At 35.2% G+C, this 26,193-nt stretch overlaps 1 protein-coding gene across 1 annotated transcript; it reads left to right on the forward strand.

Moving 5' to 3' along the window:
* Window positions 1-18,328: 18,328 nt before the first annotated feature.
* LOC136251929 (uncharacterized) lies at window positions 18,329-19,478 on the forward strand. The gene is made up of 3 exons (XM_066044318.1): window positions 18,329-18,907; window positions 18,967-19,200; window positions 19,257-19,478. The coding sequence occupies exons 1-3, from the start codon at window positions 18,752-18,754 to the stop codon at window positions 19,419-19,421; spliced, it is 555 nt and encodes a 184-aa protein (XP_065900390.1). The 5' UTR covers window positions 18,329-18,751; the 3' UTR covers window positions 19,422-19,478.
* Window positions 19,479-26,193: the final 6,715 nt, after the last annotated feature.

Raw genomic sequence — 26,193 nt, forward strand, 5'->3', positions numbered from 1 at the left:
CACCATTGCTGTGGTGTCATTGTTTAGCCACTCGCATCATTGTTGATTTCTTAGGACCATTCGAGTTAGGTACTGCCATCAGCACAGGTTAATCCACAATCTGTAGCCATTATATACAGTAGATACAACACACATGCATAAGTCACTCCACAAGTTAAAAGAATGCATGGTTTGAGAGAACATTTTCACCCAAACTCTTAAAAATAGCTTATATGGGGTTTATATGACATAAAATGTTAGCTTAGTTTGGTATGTGTTGCTGGATCAACAGGTTTCATAGAGTTATGTGCATGACAGTTCTGATCATGGCAACATGCAGTTATACAATAAAATTATTGTTGAGGGTCAGCTGCTCGCACTTTGTACAGGTTGGTGCATGAGATCTATAGGCATCACTGCTTGCAAATCAGTTGAAATTGGAGATTAGATACACTGGCAATTTTAGCTAGCTGAAGAACCAATCTAAAACCTATGGCTTCTACGTGTAGTTTATTCAATACACTGTCTAAGAAACTACCAAAATTTGATTGAGCCCAAACAACTGCCAGCAGCTACTTTGCAAGAGCAGGTAGGGTGAAAAGGTAATGACTGAGCTGTTGGTCTTACCCAAGACCCTGGTTGGCAGAAAGGGTCTTAATTCAATTGCCTCTTGAACTATATAATGGTTAGCAAAGACCTGTTGCAATTGTCTATACTGTCATATCAGTCATCGGTTGGAGAATGTTAGGGTCGTAAGCATCTTGTGCAAAATGGAAGATCATTTGCAACTTGTGATAGAACAGTAAATTTATGCACTACTGCATAAAGAATTATAATGCTGTCTGAGACACAAGTTTACACTGTAATATAATTATGCTGAATATGGCAGATGTGCATAATAATTTGTGGTAATCCAGAGATACCCTGAGTCTTTGTGAACCATTAATTTTAACACTCATTTTAGCTTAAAGCCCCAATGTGCTTTTGCAACCATAATTACTTTCCACAAACAATTTCCATTAACACAATTAATTGCAGTGTATAAAGTTTTTTGTAACAATAATTCATCATAGTAAAGATTACACTGTAATAAGTTAATTAAGGATACATACATATATTTTCAAATTGTGCTAGCCATATGGTGCTGTGAAAATTGGTGTACAGTATATAATTAGTACATTTAATTTGAATGTGATGTCGAATTATTAAGGGTCAACCATTTTTCACTGTACTGATGAGCTACATCTGACACAGATATGTTCGTGGCATTATCCAACAGTGTGTAGATCTTCCTGTACTCATCATGACTGAATTCAATACATTGTTCATTGGATATGTTTTTCTGGAAACAACCAAGTACAATATTCACAGCCACTATGTACATTATTATACAAATACCTTCAGAATGTTTGTAATAGTTTGAAGATACATCAATGCCGTTGTAACATCTTGAATAGTTCCTGAACATAGTATTTCTGTGTAATTTCTATGGAATAAAGAATGCTGCAATTCAGCTTTAATAGCCATTGCATGAATGTAATTTCTGCAATTAACTATAGAGTCAAGCTGTTGGAGCACTGAACTGATGGTATCTCTATTGAATGTACTATCAATTTCAGTCTGTACAAACAACTTTTCCTAAACATACAATAAATTATGACAGACGTGTTACAGTTCATAATGACTACCTTCAAACATACAGAATGATTGAAGAGCCTCAGTGATGCACAATAGAATGTTTTTTCACCACCACTACTTGAACAGATGCCACCACCACTATTTTCAGGGACGTTTCGTTTTATTGAAGCTGGTGCACCATGCTCACAGCAAATCAACATAGAGAGAAGTATGCTGAACACGAATTGTAGAGACATTGCTGCTCTTTGCTAGTATAAAATTGTACTGTTCAGATTGAGATTTCACTTTTCGTTGCACCATTCTCAAATGGAGTTTCTTTTATATACAGTATCATGTCACATTCCAAACTACAGTGTCTCAAAGAGCCTGGTTACATCCTAGCAACACAGTGAAAATTAGAATAGTCATTAACATGTATGACAGTTAATGAGGCATGTTCCTCCAACTGTTGACAGTTATATACCCACAGGCACTTATTGGTCCATCTGTTAGTTCCCTTGTAGCATGTATTTTAGTAAGACTATAGACTAATAGGTAGTTATAATTTTAGAGCACGACATATATTTTAGTATACGTTGTTTAGTTATAGCCTTGTGTGCCCATCTATAACAAGATTTCAGTGGCACTGAAGTGTATGCTTCTCTCGCTACACTACTCTGGAAAAGTTAAATTTCTGTGTAATTGCATGAGGGAGCCTTATTTTTGTCCTCTTCATAGCTACCCTGGTATTCTCTAGCTGCATGGAAGTTCATGAAAACTTTTTTGATTTTGTATTCATACCCAAATTCCTAGTATGTTATACCATAGATTATATATTCCCTACATAATCTATGGTTATACATATAAAATTGTCAAAAAGAACCTTAAAGTCAGTAGCTATTGAATCATCACACAAAATATAATTGTGACAGTTACATATAACATTGGAAAGACTGAAAGATGCATATTATAGTCTATGATGTAATGAAGACCATCTTGGCATTGCACATTTTCCATTAGCTAGTATATTACCATACATGCAATACTGAGTGTTAATAAAGTAATCCATTTAGTAGCTAACCTTCACATGTCATAACAATTTACGTAGCACTGTGTATAGTCATGAAGCCATGTTACATGATTCTGCAATAGCCAAATTAAGGCGTGTTTCTTCCATGGCCAATTGCTGACAGTTGTATGCAATCAAGACCCATTTATTGGTCCATTTGTAAGTTCCCTTGTAATTTGTCTTTCATAGTTAGCGGTTCTAAGGGGGTTTCAATGTTTTCCGGAAACCAGTCAGCTTTTTGAGATCGAAAAAATAATTTAAATGCTCAACAAACTTTTTACTACTTGGATAGTTTATTAGTAATCAAACTACTTTCTACATCACAAAAAAAAATTTATTGCTTCTTCTGCAACTTCCAGCTCATTAAGTGCCTCTAAAATATATATCATTCTTGATTCCAGAACTTCTGTAGCTGCTCAATAAAAAAGGTATTAATCTCTTTGTGTAAGCTTATAATAAGCAGATTCTACATTTTAAAGTGATTTTCACTCTTAATTAACTAAAAATGTATAAGTAGTAGGTTCTAATTCCATTACCACTGTATGGACCCCACCTCTTAGTGTCTAAAGTTGGAAACCAGTCAGATATTCTTCTAGAACTGCCCCTGGTATAGGTTTTTACACTGATAGGTAACTGTGAAAAATAACATACTTAGAGCACAGCCTTCAAGTTGAGTGCCCATCCCTTCACTTTAAAAAATAGGGGCAACTGAGTAGCTCGCTAACTAGCACCATGAAAGATTCAAGATTTCAGTGTGCACGCTTCTTTACAACATTACTTTAAATTTCTGTGCAACTGACTGTACAAGGAAGCCTGTTTATTTTTGTTCTCTTCATACCCTAGTACACTTTTTCTTTTTAAAAATGTTTTTTTTAAGTCTGGAAGTTTATGGAAACTGGTTAGATTTTATTTGATTTTATATTTAACAATGCATATACCCAAATCTATCTAGTATGTTGCATTTTATAAATCAAAAGTCATATTCAATGATCATCCCTGATACAAAGTGTATTCTATACAGTCTTACTATTTACGATATATATGTGTATAATCATATTATTGTCTGAGGAAGATGCATAGTCTATGATGTAATGCAGGCTACATCATGTATTATTGTAGGCATTGCATAATTTCCATTAGCTAGTATATTCTGGTATACTGTATGTAACAGCTGCCACATCTCATAATAGCACTGATAGTTAGGAAGCCATGCATGCATTCCTTTTAACTTACATGACTGTTATAAGCAAACAGTGAATGAGTCAACAAAGGAAGTATAATAACTACGTAATTTGTAACTGTCCCATTGCCTGGTGGTAAATGATACATTAACCATGTGGGAAGTCATATAGTGTTTATCTGAAGTATAAGTACATGATTTGAACCTCTGGGAGTTCCTATATAATTATGTTGTGTGGAAATGTGTGCTTGCTGTGAAATAAGAACATTCTAAACTGATCACTATCAAGATAACAAAACATGATAGTATTACATCATAGCTATACTTAGAATAGAAGAATAAGTAAGACTACAACACATAGCTGCAGCACATGGATGCATGAGAATTTAGCTGCAGAGAGTGGGTGGTGTACGTATCGGTGTGGACTGCAGTTAAGATTTGGTATTGATCATTGTGTGCACATGTACCAGCATACAACTACTGATTTAATGCCACTTCTTCACACAGTGTGTGTACTCTGATATAATCAAGGCAAAAATTTTGGCAATAATTCTACTCACTATATTATTGCCTTATATGTGCATATCTATCTGTACATACATGCACATACTTTTATTTTTTTAGTTTATTAAGGTATTTACAGCTCAAGTGCTGAAGGTCTGTAGGACACCTGGTCCTACAGCCTGTTAAAGTTGTTGCAGAAAGTGTGCTTGAAAGGTGGAGACATAATTACTTTATATACAATAATTGTATATACTATTATATTACATCTGATCGAGGTATAGCTATATCATGTATATATGATCACATTGGTGACATAAATGTACACCTTGCAGTAGAACAAGTTTATTTTTATACAGGACCATGCACCATAGCAACAACCACGTGCACAAAGAGGCAAAAGTAAGAATTTTCTATACTCACTATTCAGTATTTAACATTACATCAGCTGGGTAATTTAAAAAAAAATTTTTTTGAAACAGTGTTGTGTAGGAAGTACCTCAATTATTCCTTGATGGACTTTTACCTGTATCATTAATGCTTACCTGTTAGGAAACAACAACATCCTGATGTGTGCTAATTTTTGAAGTCAATAGGTGATTTCATTACAAAGTTATGATAATTTTATTAGCTGCAAAATTTGATAAATTTATGCATTGTATAATTATCTGCCCACAGGTAATTCACACCTCAATGGCAGGTAAATATATCAAATTTTGCAGCTAATAAAAATGATCATAACTTTGTAATGAAATCACCTATTGACTTCAAATAAAAACCAAGTTGTTTCTATCAGCAAGATCGTTTGTTTGGTACCATGTTTCAACAAGTTAATTACTGCCTCGGGGAGATAAAGACAATAATGATCAATTTTCTGTACAAAAATGGCCGTAAAGGTCATCAGAGGTCAACTCAGCGATGGCGCTATATCTAAAAATACATGTATTGAGGAGTACTATTTATGTGGAAAGTTTCATGGTTTTATGAAATTGTGCACAATATTGGGGCTATGCTGCTATACTACTTATGTAACAACTTTAAATAGGCTGTAGGACCAGGTGTCCTACAGACCTTCAGCACTTGTGCTGTAAAGCCTTAACAAAAATATATATATAAATTACTATCATAACAAAACAGCAGGACAAGATTGCAACTGAGGCAAAAGAAATTGTTGTATTTTTCAGCCATATTTGTACAGTGTGTCTCTTTAAGGGGGAGTTCTGGGGCATGTTCTCACAAGAAATTTTGAAGAATTATGCTTTTCTGCATGAAATTAAATTTGGTGCATGATAATTTTTGATTGAAAATGCTTTATTTGAGTACGTGAATGCTGTATTAGGGTAGAGCAGTATTAGAGAGGTCTTTAAACGTAGAGCCCTCCTGTTACTACACCTATATGCATGAAGGACACGTGGGGTAAGGCTACTCAGTACCATAGCTATATATATATAATCATTTATTTATTTATTTATATATAAAGTTACCATCATGAACCAGTAGGACATGATTGCAACTGAGGCACAAGATTATTGTTATAGACTTAATTATTGCTTCAGCCACATTTGTGCAGTGTGTCTTTTAAGGGGTAGAGGGTATGGGAGTATGCCCTCACAGAAAATTATCCTTCTGTGTTGAGTTTGGTGCATGACAATTTTGACTAAATATTATTGGAAAATGTATGTGAATATGGAGTTTAACTAGTTAAACTAGGTTAATGTTGCAGTCAAGCATGCGTGTGTGTATTATGATAGTGACTAACCCGAAGCTCCACCATGACTAGGGGGAAGATTGGGCAGGCACACATGTGAGAAGGGTTGGCAATAATTGGAGAATAACATTGCGCATGCGTTACAAGAAAAAGGCGCGTGGAGAGGTGTTAGAACACATGGTGCTACATGGCATAGCGAATCTTGTCCCACCCATACCACTCCCCTCTACCAACTATCTCATATTAGTATTTTTAGATGATAATCACAAAGGGATTGTTCGGTGGAGTAATGTATTGCCCAAAAAAATAATAAATAAATAAATAAAATTAATAACGGGGGTGTGGGGAGGTGAAGCATGCACCACAGACAGTCCCAACAGGGAGCTTAGTAAATCCCCCCATTTTTTCCATTGTCTTTTCCATCTTGAGGCTAGCTCAGGGTGTGACAGTGCAGGGTTTCTATTAGGAACATTGTGGCATGCGGAAATTCTTGTGGCTTCAGAGAATGTTAGAATCCCCAAGCATTCCTACCTCCAAGCCTTTGTAGTAAAACATGTTGTATACATCATGTAAAATTGTTGAAAATGGGCCTATTTGAGAACCATGGAACCCTGCACACCTACCAAAACAACCACCATCTGTTGACGGTGGCAACCTGCTCACAACAGGGTAAGACCTGCTGACCGGGTTAAACTGACAAGCAACATTAAGCTTTATTTAAGTACATGAATGCTGTATTAGGGTAGCTGGCTGCTCTATTAGAGATATTTAAAGCAGAGAACCGTCCTGTTGCATTTCCTCCTCTATACTTACGTATTCTTATACAGTATATAGAACTTATTATTATTATATTATTAACTAGGCCTGGGACACATACAACCACCAATGGGGCAATCTACAAATGGGGCAAGTACAACAGTGCACTACCAGCACAGAATGTGTGGATGGAAAAGATGCACATACAGTAAACTTAAGTGACACATGCAATTACAATTGTGAGGGTCTACTACTATTACATTGTATTGAATACCCGACCATGGAAGACCACATAATGCATTGTCACCGCCCCTCCTCCATGATTCACACAAGTTGAGGTGCAAGTGCATGCTCTCATATCTACGGTATTGAATCTCATGCCTGCAAGCAATGAAGCTTATGCATCCATTAAACAGTTCTAAAATTATAATGTATAATGAGGATGAATCAGGGTACTGGATTAAGACATGCATGGCTGCTGAAGTTTCCAAGAGCAGACCTCAATTATAAAAGAAGCAGGGTTTTCACTAGAAACTGTTATCTGAGTTCTTTTTTTAATATGAGTTGGGCCATATGTCCTAAAATGATAACATGATATACAAGATGAAATTGAATTTTGGAGAACAAACAGCTGCATGAAGCTGATCACTGTGAAAGATGGTAGTACCTTCAATAGGATAAAAATCCAATACCAGAAAATGAAGGATATGCCAACAAGAAAAAGTACAATTCCATTGTGCAGTAGCATTGCAGACTGTAACTATGTAAGCACAACCACACAGAGAGACATTGCTGCTATAAAATTGTAGTATTCAGATCGAGATTTCACTTTACATTGCACCATCCTCAAATGGAGTTTCTTTTGTATACAATATCATTTCACATTCCAAACTACAGTGTCTCAAAGAGCCTGGTTACATCCTAGTAACACGGTGAAAATTAGCCTTGTAGTATGTTTTTTTAGTAAGACTATATATAGGCTAATAGGGTAATTGTAAAATTACTTGTTTAGAGCACAACATATTTTAGTATATGTTGTATATTTAGCCTTGTGTGCCCATCTCTTCACTTTATAAACAGGGGCAAGTGGCGCCATGCAGAAAGATTCAAGATTTCAATGGCACTGAAGTGTACATTTCATCTTTCCTTCACTACACTACTCGGGAAATTTTAAATTTCTGTGCAACTGCATGCATGAGGGAGCTTCATTTTTGTCCTCTTCATTCTCTAGCTGCATGGAAGTTTAGCACACTTGATTTTGTATTCATACTAGATAATTGCCATCTTAAAATCATATTGAATGAATGATCATATACACAATACAGAGTGGGTTCCATATAGTTCAGTTTACTATATACAAATGACATTATTTAGGATATAGGAGGGAAGAGGAAGATGTGTGCATGTATAGTCTATGATGTAATGAAGACTATGTCGTTCTTACAATTCTTGCAGTAGTAAAGAAAAAAATAAGTTAAAAGGAAGCCAGCTTACGGCCAGCTTATGTGGCTTGCAATTACAAAAAGAAGTGATATATATCTAAACCAAAAACCAAAACAGCCAAGCTGTAAAAAAGGGTGCAGCTCCAAAAAAGGCCAAGGTGAAAAAGGTTGTGAAATCAAAAGTGGTGGCCAAGAAAATGACTTGGTAGTTAATGGTAAAAAAAAATTATAATGACAATTCAGGTGAAGTTTGTGAGTTTGTGTCAAATCCTAGTGAAACCTGGAGAAGGCAACACAAATTCACCTGAATTGTCATCATTAAAATTAACCTACCAATTAACTCAGCCATTTCTTGGCCACCACTTTTGATTTCACAACTTTTTCACCCTGGCCTTCTTGGGGGCTGCACCCTTTTCATCGCTTGGCTGTTTTGGTTTAGATAAGAGTTTGCTGCAATTATATATAGTTCATCATAGTCAAATTTAATAGGTTAACAATATATACATACATACATATTCAATTTGTTCAATATACATTAAAAGTTAGCCATGCATGTAGTGCTGTGTGGTGTATCTCAGGGAAGTCTTCTGTCTTTTTTAAACTGTGCTGATGAGTTACCTCTAACACAGATTTGTTAATGGCAATTGTAGATCTTTCTGTACTCATCATGACTGAATTCAATACATTGTTCATTGGATATTTTTTCTGGAAAAGTAGCCAAGTACAGTATTTGAACACAGCTACACGTGTACATTGTATGTAAATACCTTCACATCTTGAAGAATACTTGCTACAGTTTGAAAATACATCAATGCCTCTGTAACATTTTGAATATTTCCAGAACGTATAGTCTTTGCCACCATTCATGGAGTAATTTCTATGGAATAAAGAATGCTGCAATTCAGTTTTAATAGCCATTGCATTAGCTAAGTATACAATTTGCAAATAAAGTCAAACTGCTGGAGCACTGAACTGATGTTATCTCTATTGAATGTACTACCAATTTCAGCTTGTACAACCAATCCCTTTTCCTATACATAGAATAAATTATGACAGATGTGTTAGATAGTTTGTACCTTCAAGCTTGGAGAAATTCCATGATACACAATAGAATGTTGTTTCACCACCGTTACTTGGACAGATGCTTGTTGTTTCAGTACTGCTATTTTCAGATATGCTTCATTTTACTGGAGCTGGTGCACCATGTACACAGAAAATCATCATAGAGAGAAGTACAGTGAAAACGAATTGTAGAGACATTGCTGTTCTTTACTAGTATAAAGCTGTACTGTTCAGATTGAGATTTCACTTTTCATTGTACCATTCTCAAATGGAATTTCAGTATCATGTCACATTCCAACTGTTAACAATTGGAGGAAACACACCTCACTGACTGTCATGCATGTTAACGACTATTCTAATTTTCTGAACTGGTATGTAACCAGGCAACCAGACTCTTTGAGACACTGTAGTCCACTTATCGTTCCATCAGTTAACTCCCCTTATTAGGTAATTGTAAAATTACATGTGTTAACATGTACTGTATATGTTGTTCATTTAGCCATGTGTGCCCATCTCTTCACTTCAAAAAAAAACAACAACAAAAAACAAGGGGTAAGGTGGCACCATGTAAAAAGATTCAAGATTCAGGAACACTGAAATATATGCTTCTTCACTAACCTCACTACACTACTACTCTGTGAAACTGCATGAGGGAGCATATATGGGCATGAGTCCTCTTCATAGCTACCCCGGTGTTCTCTAGCTGCATGGAAGTTTATGGAAACTGGCACACTGATGTAGATTTGATTTAGTATTCATACCCAAATTCCTAGTATGTTATAATTGTCATCAAAAAGAACCTTAAAGTCGGTATTGAATGATCAGTTGATCTTAAAGTGAATTTCATATACATATAGTTTACTATATATTTAGGATATAAGTGAGAAGAGGAAGATGTATATATAGTCTATGTTGTAGCTAGCTACTGAAGACTATGTCATGTATTCACCCAAATGAATGTCAGTGAGAAGAGTTTGAGCTCCTGACATCACCTTGTGCTAATCCTTTACTTTCCTTGTGAGTCCAAATCTCATGTATAGCTTATTTACACTTGTATCACATCTCGTTCTTGTTTCAACAGTCTTGGCTACATCCAGCCAATAGTTCTTAACTGTGAAAAGTTTAGCTACTTGTAAAAATTAATCTCAGACGATGTTGCTACTGTTCATAATTATACAGGAACTTCAAGTTCATGGTGACTTCCAGTACATGTGCCTATATATAGATATGTTATAAATTGGACACCAATTATCAAGGTATATACTGTAGTTATAGTTTAATAGTATACAAAATCTTGATAGGAAGCTTAAACACCCCCTTACATCAAAAAACATTGTAACAGCAAATTATAGCATACTAGAATTCAACCATATAATTATTTGAAAGTATAACATTGATATCTAATGTCATGTCTACTCTATGCAAAGCAAGCATCATTGTTACAGTATGGAATCATCTTTACAAATGTTATTATACCAGCAGCTTATACTGTTTGTGAAATTAAGCATTGAAATTACGTATCAAATTAGCCAACTAAGAAGTTTTAAAACATGGTGATGCCTCCATATATGCATGTGTTGGGATGAAAATAAATATTATAGATGCATTACTTGTATTTTAACAGAATATCAAAAGTCATTTTAAATGTGTATTGCGTGGTGTTACAAAATAATATGTATAGCTACTCATGTTCTCGCTACTAAAATCACTGTTACGTACTTAGCTATATTCTACGATTGTACTATTCTACAATTATACTACTATACGATTATACTATTCTATGGTATAAAGGTTCCCTCAAACCATTCTTTTCACCCAAGTCAAGAATTTTAAGCTTGTAGAGTGAATGTACCAAAGGACTATAGATTGTAGGGTAACCTTTGCTAATGGCACTATCAAACTCCCAAGTAAGTGGCTAAGCAATGATACTATGGGGACAGTGTGATCAGTGTATACCTCTCTCTTTCAAAAACGCTATATACACAGCAACTTATGCCAAGGAAACCATTCACATCACCATAGAGTATGTGGGCAACTGTAATGCTTTGAATGTACACTGCCTGCATGGGACAGTCGACCTTCAGCACTTGTGCAGTAAATATATTAATAAAAGTGTCTCAAAGAGCCTTGTTACATCCTAGCAACACAATTGCCAGTTGTGAAAATTAGAATAGTCATTAACATGTATGACAGTTAATGAGGCATGTTTCCTCCACTTGTTGGCAGTTTTATACCCACTATTGGTCCATCTGTTAGTTCCTTGTAGTATATGTCTCTTAGTAAGACTATAGGCAAATAGATAATTGTAAAATTACTTGTTTAGAGCGCAACATATTTTAGTATACATTGTAGCCTTGTGTGCCCATCTATAACTAGATTTCAGTGACACTGAAGTGTATGCTTCTCTCACTACACCACTCTGGAAATGTTAAATTTCTGTGTAATTGCATGAGGGAGCCTTATTTTTGTCCTCTTCATACTGAGCTACCCTGGTGTTCTTTAGCTGCATGGAAGTTTATGGAAACTGGTGCACTGAAGTAGATTCAAATTTTGTATTTGTACCCAAATTCCTAGCATGTTAATTATATCATGAACCACAGTAGTGGTTCATATAGAGATTGCCTATGTTTTTGGCCAAAATCCTAATAGAACACATGCATACCTAAACACCACCTTAGTAAGATCACCCAACAACAAAAGAAGCCTTAGAAGTAAATTTGGAAGAAATTTAGGTCCACTGGAAAAATAATATGAAGTCAAAAGGAATGAATAAAGTCTTTTTTAACTTTCTGAAATATGCCATTTTGTTCATCTTATTTTTTTTTCTACAGGGCTAGAGGAAATGTGAGTACTTTTTGTGGATAAAAACTACATAACTTTCCTTCCTATGTCTTTCTTCATGTCCATGACCTATTTGCATATTACAATGTTAACACCCATCATAGTTCTGAGGCAAATTTGCTTCTTGTAGGTTCACTTTCATTACTAAACACAACCCTATGAAATGCTTATGATGTCTCCATGAAATTGCCATGAAATTTCATGGGAATTTCATGGATTGAACCCCATGAAATGTAACGTTTCATGGATACCTAAACCCATGGTATGTCTATGAAATATTTATACCATGAAAAATCAACCAATGAAATTTTGATGCCATGAAATATTTTCAAGGGCCATGAAAAAGCCCTGAAAATGGTATGGAGTAATAACACCACTGTGCTGCGCTTGTATATCCTTACAAACAAGTGACATAAATGCACTATAAAATAGTATGATACATAACTGTGTTTTGCAATCCTGAAACATGTGCACGTATAGACCATGATTTTGTGATGAATTAGATATAGGTGATATTTAGCATGTCACTGTATACTAAAGGTAATTGTGTGAAGTGAATAGTATGCAAATAAACATTTAATGCATATGGTTATTGTAATATTATTAAACCATATCTATCTCTGTGTCTACTGAGGATGGCTACTCTATATGCATATTTATTTGTGATTGCTCCATCATACATGTGCATGACAATTCTGCATGCTAACTGTACTGTTATAGTTGGTCATGTAAACATTTTTGACATACACCATTTAATATACAGTAATGTTATAATCAAAGGTCCATGAAAATACTATAGTTTAGACATGCACCATGAAATGATTGGTTTCATGGGCCATGAAATTTAAACTTCAAAAAATTCATGGGAATTTCAAGGCATCCGCAGATACCATGAAAATGACTATGGTACCCCATGGTTTTGTTTTCATGGCCATTTTCATGGGGTCATTTAACATTTCATTGAAGAAATCATGGGTGTTTCATGGCCATGTTCTCTGGTAGTGTGCATGCATGATCTTCTGACTTAGTTTCTGCAAGGGTGACCAATGTGTTAATAAGTATCCAATCTATTTAGTTCATTTGGAAACCTTATATCATTACCTACATTTAACCACAGTATATTAAGTTCATACCAGAGCAGCAATGTTGTTGTGTACCACTGTGTACTTGACTTACTGTGATCACATAGCTGCACAATTCAGAAACCATACTATTGCTGACCACAGCATGCTATACACTATAGTTGGATATGTCAAAGCTGTATAGTACAAGTACATTCAGCAGTAATGAAACATTGCACTGGTGTTTGCTAACTCTGATGACTACTTAACAGCTATACTATACATGATGAATAACTTGATATACATGTTTAGCAACTCTTATTATCATGTTAGCTATACATAAATGGATTTATAAAAACTAAACAAACTAGTGTAAAAATAATTTAAAACATGGGGATAGAGATCGCTGAAAAAAGTAAAGAAACAAGAGTCAAACAAGCTAGCATGTTTAACACACACAGATCTCTATTTGGACTCAAATAAACATTTATATAGAAGCATTCTCAGTACTTACCTGCCCCTGATTTATGGAGAAACTACTGTTTTTTTTACCTTAGTTTCTACCATATCCATTGAGTCCAAATAGAGAACTCTGTGTGTTTAACATGTTGGCTTGTTTGACTCTTGTTTCTTTACTCTTTTCAGCGAACTCTATTCCCACATGCATGTTTTAATTTTAAAATTAATTTTACACTAGTAGCTATATATAACTTAAAGTCAGTATTGAATGAATACAATGTGATAGTTACAAATAACATTGGAAAGGGGAAGATACATATGATATCAGTGTTGGGAGTAACGCGCGTAATATTACTTTTGTGGTACCTAACAAAATATGCTACAAAAACAGGTAATATAACTAAAGTTACTATACTTACAAATGTAACGCGTTACCTAAGTAATATAGTTTCTGTAACGAGTCTAATATTATGTAATATTATTACTACAAGTAACGAAGTTACTAATCTTGTTAGTAATCCACTGAGTAATGCCTAGCCCGGCACAACGAAGTATTGAAGCGGAGCTTATTCACCGGCTTCTTACTTATAACCAAGATTTGCACATAGCCCGACAACGAAATCATGTCACGTGATAAGGTGGTAGTTTCACACGTGACAGCTTAAGGCTGTGGACACAATATGTAATATTATTATAGGTACTTTATTTTTTGGGTAATATGTAACTGTAACTAATTTAATAGTTCTGTAGCAAGTAATATGTAACTATTTACTTTTACAAAGTAACTGGCTGTTCCAACACTGTGCATATGTATAGCCTATGATGTAATGAAGACTATGTCGGCAATGCACATTATTTTTCCATTAGTATATTCCCATACATGCAGTACTGAGTGTAAATAAAGTAATCAATTTAGTATATATATATATATATATATATATATATATATATATAGCTAACACATCTCATAACAGTTTACATAGCACTGATAGTCATGAAGCCATGTTGATACAGTTGCATGATTCTGCAATAGTCAAATGAAGGTGTGTTCCTTCCAATTAACAGTTATATGCTATCAAGACCCATTTATTGGTCCATCTGTTAGTCCCCTTGTACTGTAATCTGTCTTTCATAGTTTAGGCTTTTTGCACTATAGGTAACCGTAAAAATAACATGCTTACAGCACATAATATACGTTATTAGCCTTGTGTACCCATGCATCCCTTTACTTTAAAAATTAGGGGCATGCAAGTGACACCATGAAAAATTCAGCATTTCAGTGTGCATGCTTCTTTATGGAAGTTTATGTGGAAACTGGCTAAATTTGATTTTGTGTTTAATAATACATACACCCAAATCCCTCTAGTATGTTGCACTTTATAAATCAAATGAATCTTAAAGTCTGATTATCCCTGATACAAAGTGACAAATTTCAATTTAGGATTACAATCATATTATTGTCTGAGAAAGATACATAGTCTATGATGTAATGCAGGCTATGTCATGTGTTATTGTAGGCAATGTATATTCTAGTATATTGTATATATGTAATAGCTGCTACATCTCATAACAGTTTACATAGCACTGATGTTTAGAAAGCCATATATATGTGTTTTAAACTTCTGCAAAATACAAGTAAACAGTGAATGAGTAAGCAAAGGAAGTATAATATCTGTCCCATTGCCTGATGATAAATGTATGTGGGAAGTCATAATAGTGTATAACTACATGATTTGAACCTCTGGAGGTTCCTATATAATTATGTTGTGTGGCAATGTGTGCTTACTGTGACTGAATAAGAACAGCTTATACTAATTACTATCAAAATAACATAACATGATAGTATTACATAACAGCTATACTTAGAATAGGAGAAGATGGCTGCAACACATAGCTACGATACATGGATACATGAAGAGTTAGCTATAAAAGCCATAATGAAATGGAACTGATGAACGAAACCAATTGGGGCATACCAAGTGGAAAAATCATTTTTAGCAGATTGTGCACCATTTCCAATTATCACACAGTATAACTGTGCTAGAGTTACTTTGCTTCTATTTATAAGCATGTAGCTAGGAATCACTCAATTAAAGTTTCTATTTGATTCCTACCACGTGGCATGTTGTGTCCTTAACAATCCATCAAATTCTGTTTAATCCGTTTTTATCCATTCTAAAAGGTAAACACAACCACAGTGTATGTTAGTGGCTGTGAATTGCAATTGCATGCTTACAAAAATATATTCAGCAGCTTAAATGATCGTTTTTCAGTGTAGGCGATTGTAAAATGCATTCTTGTAGTAGGCACTAAATACGATTTTTAGCATGTATATAAGTAGAACTCTAGCACAATTACTGTGTGACAGTTGAAAATGGTGAACAATCTGCTATAAAAAAATTTCTGCTTGGCGTGTGCCCGATTGGTTCCATTCTGGATTTTATAACTACCTTCATCATTGCAACTCATGTATGAAGTTCTACCAACTAGCTGTACCATCTGCCATGCACCCAACTATGGCTTGCACCCAAATTCCTCAAAGGAGAAGGAATAAATCCTGGGAAATACATGCATAATTGATGGTGAAGCAGAAGTGGTTTCAGCAGTTTGCAATCATATCCAAGTTAGCTATTCTTCAAGAAGTCAAAGTATAATAGCTACATATTAATCAAACTTAGTAACATGTCTTTTCATCATTCTAGATGATGAGCAGTACATCGAGTTTGGTCATGATGAACACATGACTATACCATACGCAAACATGCACTCTATAACTCCCTGTGTGTAAGCATAACATCTACCATCAAAAAATGCGGACAGTTATGTACTTCCTTTAATAATTAATGCTTCCCGGTCGAGAACTTGCTTCTGTTTTGCAGAATCATGCTTTAGACAAGTTCAATGGCTTCATGACTGTCAGTACTATGTAATCTGTTATTTGATTGCATTTCATTTTAATGGTTGGGGAATGTGTGAAGCTGGAATAGTTAACAGACAACGTGACTGTTCATTACATCATAGTCTATGTATATTATAGTAAAATAAACCCATGCACTTTCACATATCATTGTAAGTACATGGATATGCTGGCTATGGGTATGTGTCTTTAAATACAAAATCATGCACCGCACAAAGTATGCATCAATATTTACAATGCCATATGACTGCTTTCTGTAGTGTAACTGTGCATGCATATATCCTTGACCTTTTAAATTAATTTGTATGATGATAATTATAATTACAGTAACTTTTATGGCTTTATTTGTGGAGAATAATCGCAGATGGCTGTGAAAGCATGTTGGAACTTTATATGTATAATACTTAGATGTCGAGAACCAGATTTAGAAAACATTAAAGCCTTGGGTTGTAACACTCTCATTGTGCTCAGGCACTACTAAGGGCCTGCAGGGTTTTCTAAATCCCATTGTGATCCATTGATTCTTGACGTCTAACTTATTTAGACTATACAACTCGTTATTGTACCTTGAGTTGACAGCTGCATGTAAACAAGAAATGTAGTGTTGATTAGTACAAACAAGCCCATTATGGCTCACTACTATCCATGCATTGCCAATGTTACAGGCACGTATAATTGCTGTATTTCATATCAAGCGTGGACATGAGCATGGCACTACAGGATTTACAGACCACGTTTTCAGCCAAGTATCAAACTTGTCCTAGTCTAAGTTTCAGGTAACAAACAAAATGAGTGACACAGATACTGATATGTATAAATTCATAAGATGCAGGCTACCTCTGGATTGCCACTTTTTGGATTACTAATTGCACTGTCTGCATATATAACACTGCAAATGTACTGGTACGAGTCATGACAGAATTATATGGTCTGGGAAACATTTTGCATATATTTTTGAACTTCACTGCAGCTGTTCCGTGATGTGGCAGTAGACAAAAGGTCTTCACTGACCATAGTTCAAGTTACAATTGGACAAAGACCATTTCTGCCAGGATCTTAACACTTCAGTTTGTTCAGTTAATGCCCTTTTGTGTTGCCTGTTCTCTTTTCCAAGGGAACACTCCTAGCATGAAAGTTGATTCATGAAGCAGCAGTTTAATGCTCATAGTTTTCAGATTGGCACTGCATCTTTACCTAGAGTTGCTAGTATCAATATCAAATGCTTTGCAAGTATACGTGATGCCTGCACAGATCTTACCAACATGTCCAAAGTGCTAGCAGCTGGCCCTCAGTAATAATTACATATTATTTACTTGTATAGCAATTTACAATTTGGATCTTTTGTTATATAGAAATATGAGTCTTCACATACTACACCTGTATATGTACGTATGTACGTACACATGTACTTCTGAGATTTGTGAGCAAAATGTATAATAGGTAAACGTGCTTTTATGAGTATACATGAACAAAACTGTAAAATTTGTTCATCTACACATGGCAAACTAAGCTAACAGGTGATATAAGATAATAATTTGTGCGCTAATCATGTGACATCTTTTCTTTTCTTGGATGGAAGGTTTCCTTGAACCATTCCTAGCCTCACTTTCACCCAAGTCAAGAACTTATAAACTTGTAGAGTGGCTTGTGCGTGCATGTACAGCAACCCATGGTGATGTCACTCTGTGCATCTACCAAACCCACATGCACTACAATCGGATGATTGAGTGGTCTGAGTCCTGAGACTTCCTAATTACCCATTTGCTGGTTCATAAACACACTTGCTGTATATGGAATGGAGTTGTAAAAGCTTCTACCTAGAAACTAAATGGCTCAATGACTACAATACCACATTATGTCATAATATAAATGCAAAAACCACTAAACATGCTCTATTAACTGCTATACCATCTTCCTATAGGGGTCTACTATGTAGGAGTGTTTAGAAATATCTGGCAACAACATCCTGTAAACTATACTACCAATACTCAGAACTGAATGAAACTAAAATGCTACTTATATGTCTCCAGGATTAATGAAACACAGCAGCTTGGAATGTGATGTTATGCTGCATATAAAATAAAGCTCCACCACATGAGAACAGTATCACAGAAGAAAGTAACAGTTTAATTTGACCAGAAAAGCTTTAACAAACAACAATGTCTCAATTGGCAGTGTGCAGTGTGCTATTCTCAATGATGATACTTTGTGCACATAGTGCACCAGTTCCAGCAAGACGGGATACCAACGAACAATGTAATACATTTTACTGTAAATCACGTGATCTATTTAACCATCTAGGAAGCATTGAGAATGTAAGTGGTCATTTTAAATACACAGTTGTGCCTATCATCATGGCATTTTCTTCTTTCAGGGTACCAGAGTTTACAGTGTAGAGATGAGTGATACATTCAATAAGAATTACATTAATTCAACACTGCATCAATTTGACATTGCCTGTAAAAATTTTACCACTATTATGGCCATTAAACATCAACTACAACATTCCATATTCAATGGAATATGTAGTATTGACAGCGTGCTTTCAGGCCTTGTAGTTACTTTGAGTTATCTTCAAACCTTAGCAGATATTATTCAAGAAGTCAAGGTAGATAGGGAAATTACATTAACCAAACTTAGCAACATGTCTTGTCATCATTCTAGAAAACTGAATGCAATGAGCAATGCATCAAGTTTGGCCATGATGAATACAGGATGATCTACTACACACTTTTTGATGATGCTGCCAACACTTCCATACTAGAAATAGCTCGTAACAGCAGTAAGGCATGGGCGCAAGTGCTAAAGACCCAAGGCAGTACTTGTTAACAATACTGTATATCCTGTAGCTATTAAATAGCTTTAATTGTTTTATGTCATCACATATAGTTCTTATAAGCAATAATTATTTCACTAAGAAGAAAATTATAATTTCATAAAAGAAACACTAGTGGGGTGAAATAGTAATTACGTATCCTTAGAAATAAACAGCTTCCTTCAGGTGTTAAAAAACCCCATAGAAGATAAAAACCCTTGCAAATAGGCGACCATGTAAAAATTATAATTATGCTTGATAGACTGGACCTTATCCGCATTTACGTCACAATATAAATGGTAGCGATAGCTAGTGTGGGGACTTTGTACAGAGAGATATTGGGAGAGGTGGAATTTGCTATGATACAGTTTATCACAGCAAGGGTGAATACATACTTACTACTTAAGCACACTATTAAGTATCCATATCAGAAGTTATATTTCACATTGCCACAACATGTTTACTAGTATTAGCTCTTACCTTCATTATCCATTCGTTCCATGTTGCGAAAACTGCAAACGTAAGCACTAATATGAAACATTTACAACATGTGATGTCATTTTGACACAACAGCCATGATAGCATGGGGACTTCATGCACGTAGTAACAAAAATGAACTTCTATGGACTTTATCCACAATGATGTCATGAGCACAATATGGCTACACTATTTGGGGGACTAATGTACAAGAGGCCTATGGAAGGAGATATTGAGCATTAAGCAACAGGTACAGTTACAAGACAATACAATAAACAATTTACATTGCATGCTGAACAATTTTTGAAATGACACTCATTTGCACTTCATACCCATACCTATTGGATACTGGTCGATATCTTGCTTCATGAGTGAAATATCATCAACCAAAACAACTTCTCCACAGGCAGCTGTATATTACTCCCTCAAATAACATGGCCATCTTGTGTTGTGAATAAAATCCACTAGATTAAAAAGATTTTATGACACACTTTCTGTCTACATGTGATATGTACTTTTACTGTCAGGTGGCACCTCGAAGATAATAGAAACTGTCCTGTATAGAGGTAAATTATACAGTAGATTTTTTAAATCTATAGAAACTCCTTGTATACAAATAAAATATTTAAATTTACTTCAGCAATAATGATAACATTTTATATCCATTGTGGTATATTACAATCACAGGACTCTAACTTATTACTGCAAGAAAACAACATGATATAAGTCTGCAAATGTAACAGCGTTTACTATCAGGTACATCGTAATGTAGCTACACAGTTAACGTATTAAAATACTATACTTTGTATAAACTACTCAAATCCGCAATCAGTTTCTACAACCACATATATAGTACATGATGCAACATATGTCCAGCTGATTGAGATACTCTAATAGATCTTTTGGAGAGACCTCTATACTGCTTTAGTAGATGGGAGTCTTGAATTAATGTAAATTCTAATCAACTAGTATAGGTGGTTCCACACAATTGTGATCTACATGTAATAGTTATACCATTGCCATACGGGTTTTGCCTGATATCAAGTACAAGGAAAAATTAGAAGTATTTATGTTCGATTACGGATCAAAGAAATAAAGGTCACCTATACCTGAAGATATACAAGCGGACTTCAAGCCTGCCCATGGATTTTTTCTTCTTTCTCCAACTACTTAATGAAGTTAATGTGTTTGTTAGTTTATTTGTTAATGAAGTGTAGGCTGTAGGACCAGGTGTCCTACAGACCTTCAGCACTTGGCAAATGTGCTATAAAGTCTTAAGACTTTTAATCCCTACTTCAGTCTATATCCATGCATGGGGATTAAATGTCCACTGGTACATCTTCAGGTGTCCCATGTTTCACTACTTTTGATTTCTGTAATCTAACTTTAATTTCCTAAGTTTCCTTGTACTTGTTTGTTTACTGTTTTGTAACATTATTATGACTGGTGAACCTGCACACATTAAAAGTATGACACAATTAAAACTTCAATATTAGTGCTATATACTATAAAGGTATTCTTCAGTGCTAGAAGAATGGTAGTCACCGATACGATACATTATTTTTTCTAAAAGTGCAATTAAATGCATGGGCTGCTAATAAATTTTCATAGCTAAGTCCCAGCTACATATCATTCTCATTTACTGTTATATATAACAAGCTTTACATTTGTCGGCTGCTCATGCATTAATTAAATTTAATATGAAGTTCTGTATTTTTGCAGTGTAACAGTGTAGCTGCATGGGTTGCTTACCACTTTCCTGAACTCTTTTAAAGCTTGTTATACAACAGTGCAATGAGATTCTTTAGCTTTGAAAATTTATTAGCAACCTATACATATAATTGCACTTTTAGAAAAAAGTAACATATCATTTTATATATTTTTTATTTATTAAGGCTTTACAGCACAAGTGCTGAAGGTCTGAAGGACACCTGGTCCTATAGCCTGTTTAGAGTTGTTACATAAAGTGTGTTTGAAATCATGTATCGTATCATATCGGTGACTGCACAAGCAGCTGTTTGGTACAGATACACTCCTTCGGGCGTATCGCACATCACTAAATTTTTAACCAGCTATTACTCCACTGTACTGTTATATAACAAGCTTACAGAATCTAGGGAACTGGTAGACAACCAAGCTACACTGTTTAAATTGCATAAAACCAAGATCTTCATATTTTTGTAACTGAACAACCAAAATATCAGCATAATATCAGTACTAGTATCGTGATACAGCCAGCAATATTCCGATAATTATATTGATATGTATCACACATCACTATTTGAACTGGATCTGGGAAAACCAGTCTTATCGCCCATGTCAGCAGATTCAATTTTCACCAAGAACACAAAGCTACACGAATAAATTATTAAATTTCACAATCAGAATCAGCTAGACTTGAGTGGTCTTCTTTTACTGGCTGCTTTTCCCAAGCCCAGTGGCAATCTGTACGTGTGACGTGGGCCTTAATGGAACTATGGTAAGTCTGGGGATGGCTGTATGTGGCTATACAGCTCCATGGTGTTGACTAAAGAGCTGTGTCGTGAATTTCCTTTTATTTAACGTATTTTTGAGGCTTGAATGGCCCATAACTTGGCCTAGTTCATCCCTATGTATTCCTCTTCAATTTTTTGAACAGCCTCTTGCCTTCCTTCTGGCTCCCCGCCTCCCCGCCCCATTTGGAGCTTGCCTGATATAGTTAAAAAACTATCTAAAATGGCAGGAAACTTAGCAGCTGGCTACTTGTACACTGGATGCTCTGGAAGGTAAGGAATTGGTGTAAAACATGTGAAAATTTGGTACACATAGCTTCAACAGCTACAACACACTAAACACTTTAAACTGGCATTTCTCGATACTTTAAAATAGGCAATAAGCCTGGTTTTCCCTATATAGTTCATCAACGCATAAATCACAAATTGTCATTTTTAATGTGCCCCCAGTTATGTACTTTTGCCACCCTGGTTGAAATGGGGAAGTGCTAACTGAAATTCTTTCTGGTTGCTGAAGTACATTACTTACAATTTATAGGAGATTTCACTCTATATTTCACATTTTCTCTTCTGCTTGCTTTCATAAACAAAGTCTGTTTGTAGGTTTTGTCTCACTCATTGTGTATACATTAGTACTAACGGAGTTTTGTGAGAGGAGTTGCGTTTTTGTGAAATTATCGAAAAAGACATTTTCTAATAAAAATCAACAAATTCTGCAATTTGTTCTAATGGATGTCTTGAGTTTTTACAAGATTCCCAGGGCATATAACAAATTTTAAAAGACTTGATGTAATATTAAGAGACAAAGACCAGACACGTATGAAGAAATTGAAATGCAAGAAAAAGCAATTACAGTAGTATCCTAAGTAACCAACATGTCAGATAGTGGAGTTAGCTGTAGTACATTGATGGTGAAATTCCAGAGTGACATGCTTTGTAGTTATGGTGTAAAATGTAAAAAAAGAACACATTTTACAAAGTACATGCTTCAGTGCACTATATGAATCCAAGAAGAAAGTTAGCAAACAATACAATTTTCATGACCTGTAGAGTATGTTGTGAATTATAGAAAGTTAATTTGTAGTGACAGTTATCACACAATTTGTGACCCAGAATTTGCTGGAAAAGGAGAACAATTAGCTATTTGAGCAATAAATAGCTGATTTGCATAGCTATGTATCTAATTTTTATTTATAAGTATAGCCTGAGGTTTTGTCAAAAATTTGTGATTGAAAGCATCGATGTTGAGCCACTGAAAAATCTAGCCAAGGATTTGTTGGACTTACGGTGGTAAATAATTGTGACCTGAAGCAGTCTTATATAGCCTTTCCAATTAGCATAAGAAAATGGCACGCATAAAATGCTTTAATCTTTGGGAGATAATGGTAGTCTTTAAAATCCACTAAAGACTTGCTAGCGTGTTCTTTAAAATGGTTAAAATCCTGCTAGCAGAAAGACCTCAGGCATTGCAAATCTCACTTTTGATCATCTCCCAAATAGGAGAAAAATGGAACTCTATAGTACACAAGTTATATTCATTTACATAACTTTGTCTGGTATAGCTGGACGAATGAGGGAATACACTTTCTAAGAGGCTATAATTGGATATCTACTGAGAAAATTTTAAAATTAGGTCTCCTAGGTTTGAATCTGGGAGCATTGTCATAGCTATTTTAGCTAACAAATGTATGCTTTGCAAAGATTTGGTTAGATAAGCCTATTTGATGGTAATATAAAGTGTACTGAACATAAGGTAGCATTGCAATAATTTACAAAGATTGTCAGTTAATAACATCAGAACCATGACTGTTCTATTAGAGTAGTGACTGCTCTATTAGAATATCTTGATCTTTAGCACTAAAATCCAAACTTATATCTCATTTTCTTCACAGTGTACAGTTTATAGTTGTAAAGTGCATTTATAACTGTTGTCTTCTTTTTGCCTGTTGGCTTCTGTACTTCTGAATACAGTGTGAAAACATGATTCCTGTTTCTGATGCCAATATAGTCCTGTCAAAGGGGGCAAGAAAGAGGCCAATGGGGGCAAAGCCCCTGTTGGCCTCCCCTCAGATCCGCCTATGATGTAACAGTGTTTAATATGAGGTGCAGCTACACAGTTACTGTATTAAAATGCTCTACCTTCTACAAAAATACTCAAACCCACAATCAGTTTCTACAAACACATCTATATAATAAATGATGCAACATTGATGATCAGATCGAGATACTCTAATACAATAGAATTTTTTTTGAGAGGCTCCTGTACTACTTTAATAGACCATGGGAGTCTTGAAACAACAAATAATTATACTGTACCTCCTATCTCCAGTTGAGGGAGCATTGAGGCCAAGCGCTGAATGCTTTATTTTTCAAATAGCACGAGCAAGGCAATGCTTTAAATGATTTATGGAACTTCCTAGTCATGTAGCTTTCACCATACACTAGGACTTGCAATTAACACTTGCTGCACGAATTATTAGCAGAGTTTAACAAAGTAACTCATGCGTTCGTAGTTCACCATAGTTTGGCATGGTAGACATTCATCATGTATTTTGGCAGGTTTTGCTCACATCCCACAATCGATTCTATTGTGACACATGGTGAAGTATTTCCGTGATATCTCCAGGACTTGTCTGTTTACATTATCAAACATAACAGCAACATTACCTTCTCCCACCCATCATTGAAGCATTTAGGTATGTCTATAAAAGCAATCCAGTGGTAGAACTCTGGTTGATTGACTGCTCAGCGCAGTGAGCTATCAGCCTTCACTAGCTTGGGTGATTGGCATAAGTGCCACGGGCTATTGGCCTGCACTGGAGTACGTGGGCAACTGTGCTTTATTGCCCACAAAGAGTGCTTTATTGTACGATTAAAACACTCTTTATGGGCAATAAAGCACTGTTCACCGGCGTAAAGTGTACTTTATGAAATTTAAAGTACACTTTCCCTTTGATCTTGCCCACGCAAAGTTCTATAAATTTTAGTTAAGAGTCATTGTTATTGTAGGGTTCCAAAAATTAAATTAGTTATAGTTATTAATTGTTAACAATAAGTCAACACATAAAGTTATCATTATTGTTGTGCACTATTGTTATTTGTTACTGATATTGTTTTTGTATATAGCCATGGCATGTATGCAAGAATTAGTTTGTAAAACGAATCTCTAAGTGCAAGATTCTATAAAATTGGCAATTTGGTTACCATTTATATAGGAGGTAGCTATTTTAAATGTTTTACATTGATTTTAATGACGAGAGAAACTGTTTCTGTCATGAAGCAGAATACACAGTGGAAAACTTGATATGAGATAACTACCAAATGCATGTGTGTGTCTCACACGTAATGTGTGTGTGTCTCAAACATAATGTGTGAGAGCTGTGTGTCCGTGTATATACTTTCGAGATTTAAAGTATTATGTTGTGTAGGAATGTAGCACAAGGATCTAGTGAAGGCAAGAACATTATGCTAGGCAGGTGTCTAATTGTTGAGAAAAATGATCCAGTGTATTGTGCCCGACAAATCAAATCATGTATTGTGCAATCTGTTGCAACCTACCATTACTTTAGATAGGATATATTCTAAAGAAACAGGTTCTTCTATCTCTCTATAGGGACATATCCACCATGGACAATTGTTTGCAGTTGTTTGATACATAAATGCGAGGATTGCTAGTGGCGAATTGGTGACTGCCACATGTTGTCGTTTCTGAATCCTGATTCTTCATAACGTTTTGTTTTTCTTTAAAATCACACCATTGGGAAGCACAAACACAATCTCTGGGGGTTCCCATATAATTATGTTGTGTGGCAATGTG

This window comes from Dysidea avara, chromosome 3, assembly GCF_963678975.1.
Source record: "Dysidea avara chromosome 3, odDysAvar1.4, whole genome shotgun sequence".
Lineage (NCBI taxonomy): Eukaryota > Metazoa > Porifera > Demospongiae > Dictyoceratida > Dysideidae > Dysidea > Dysidea avara.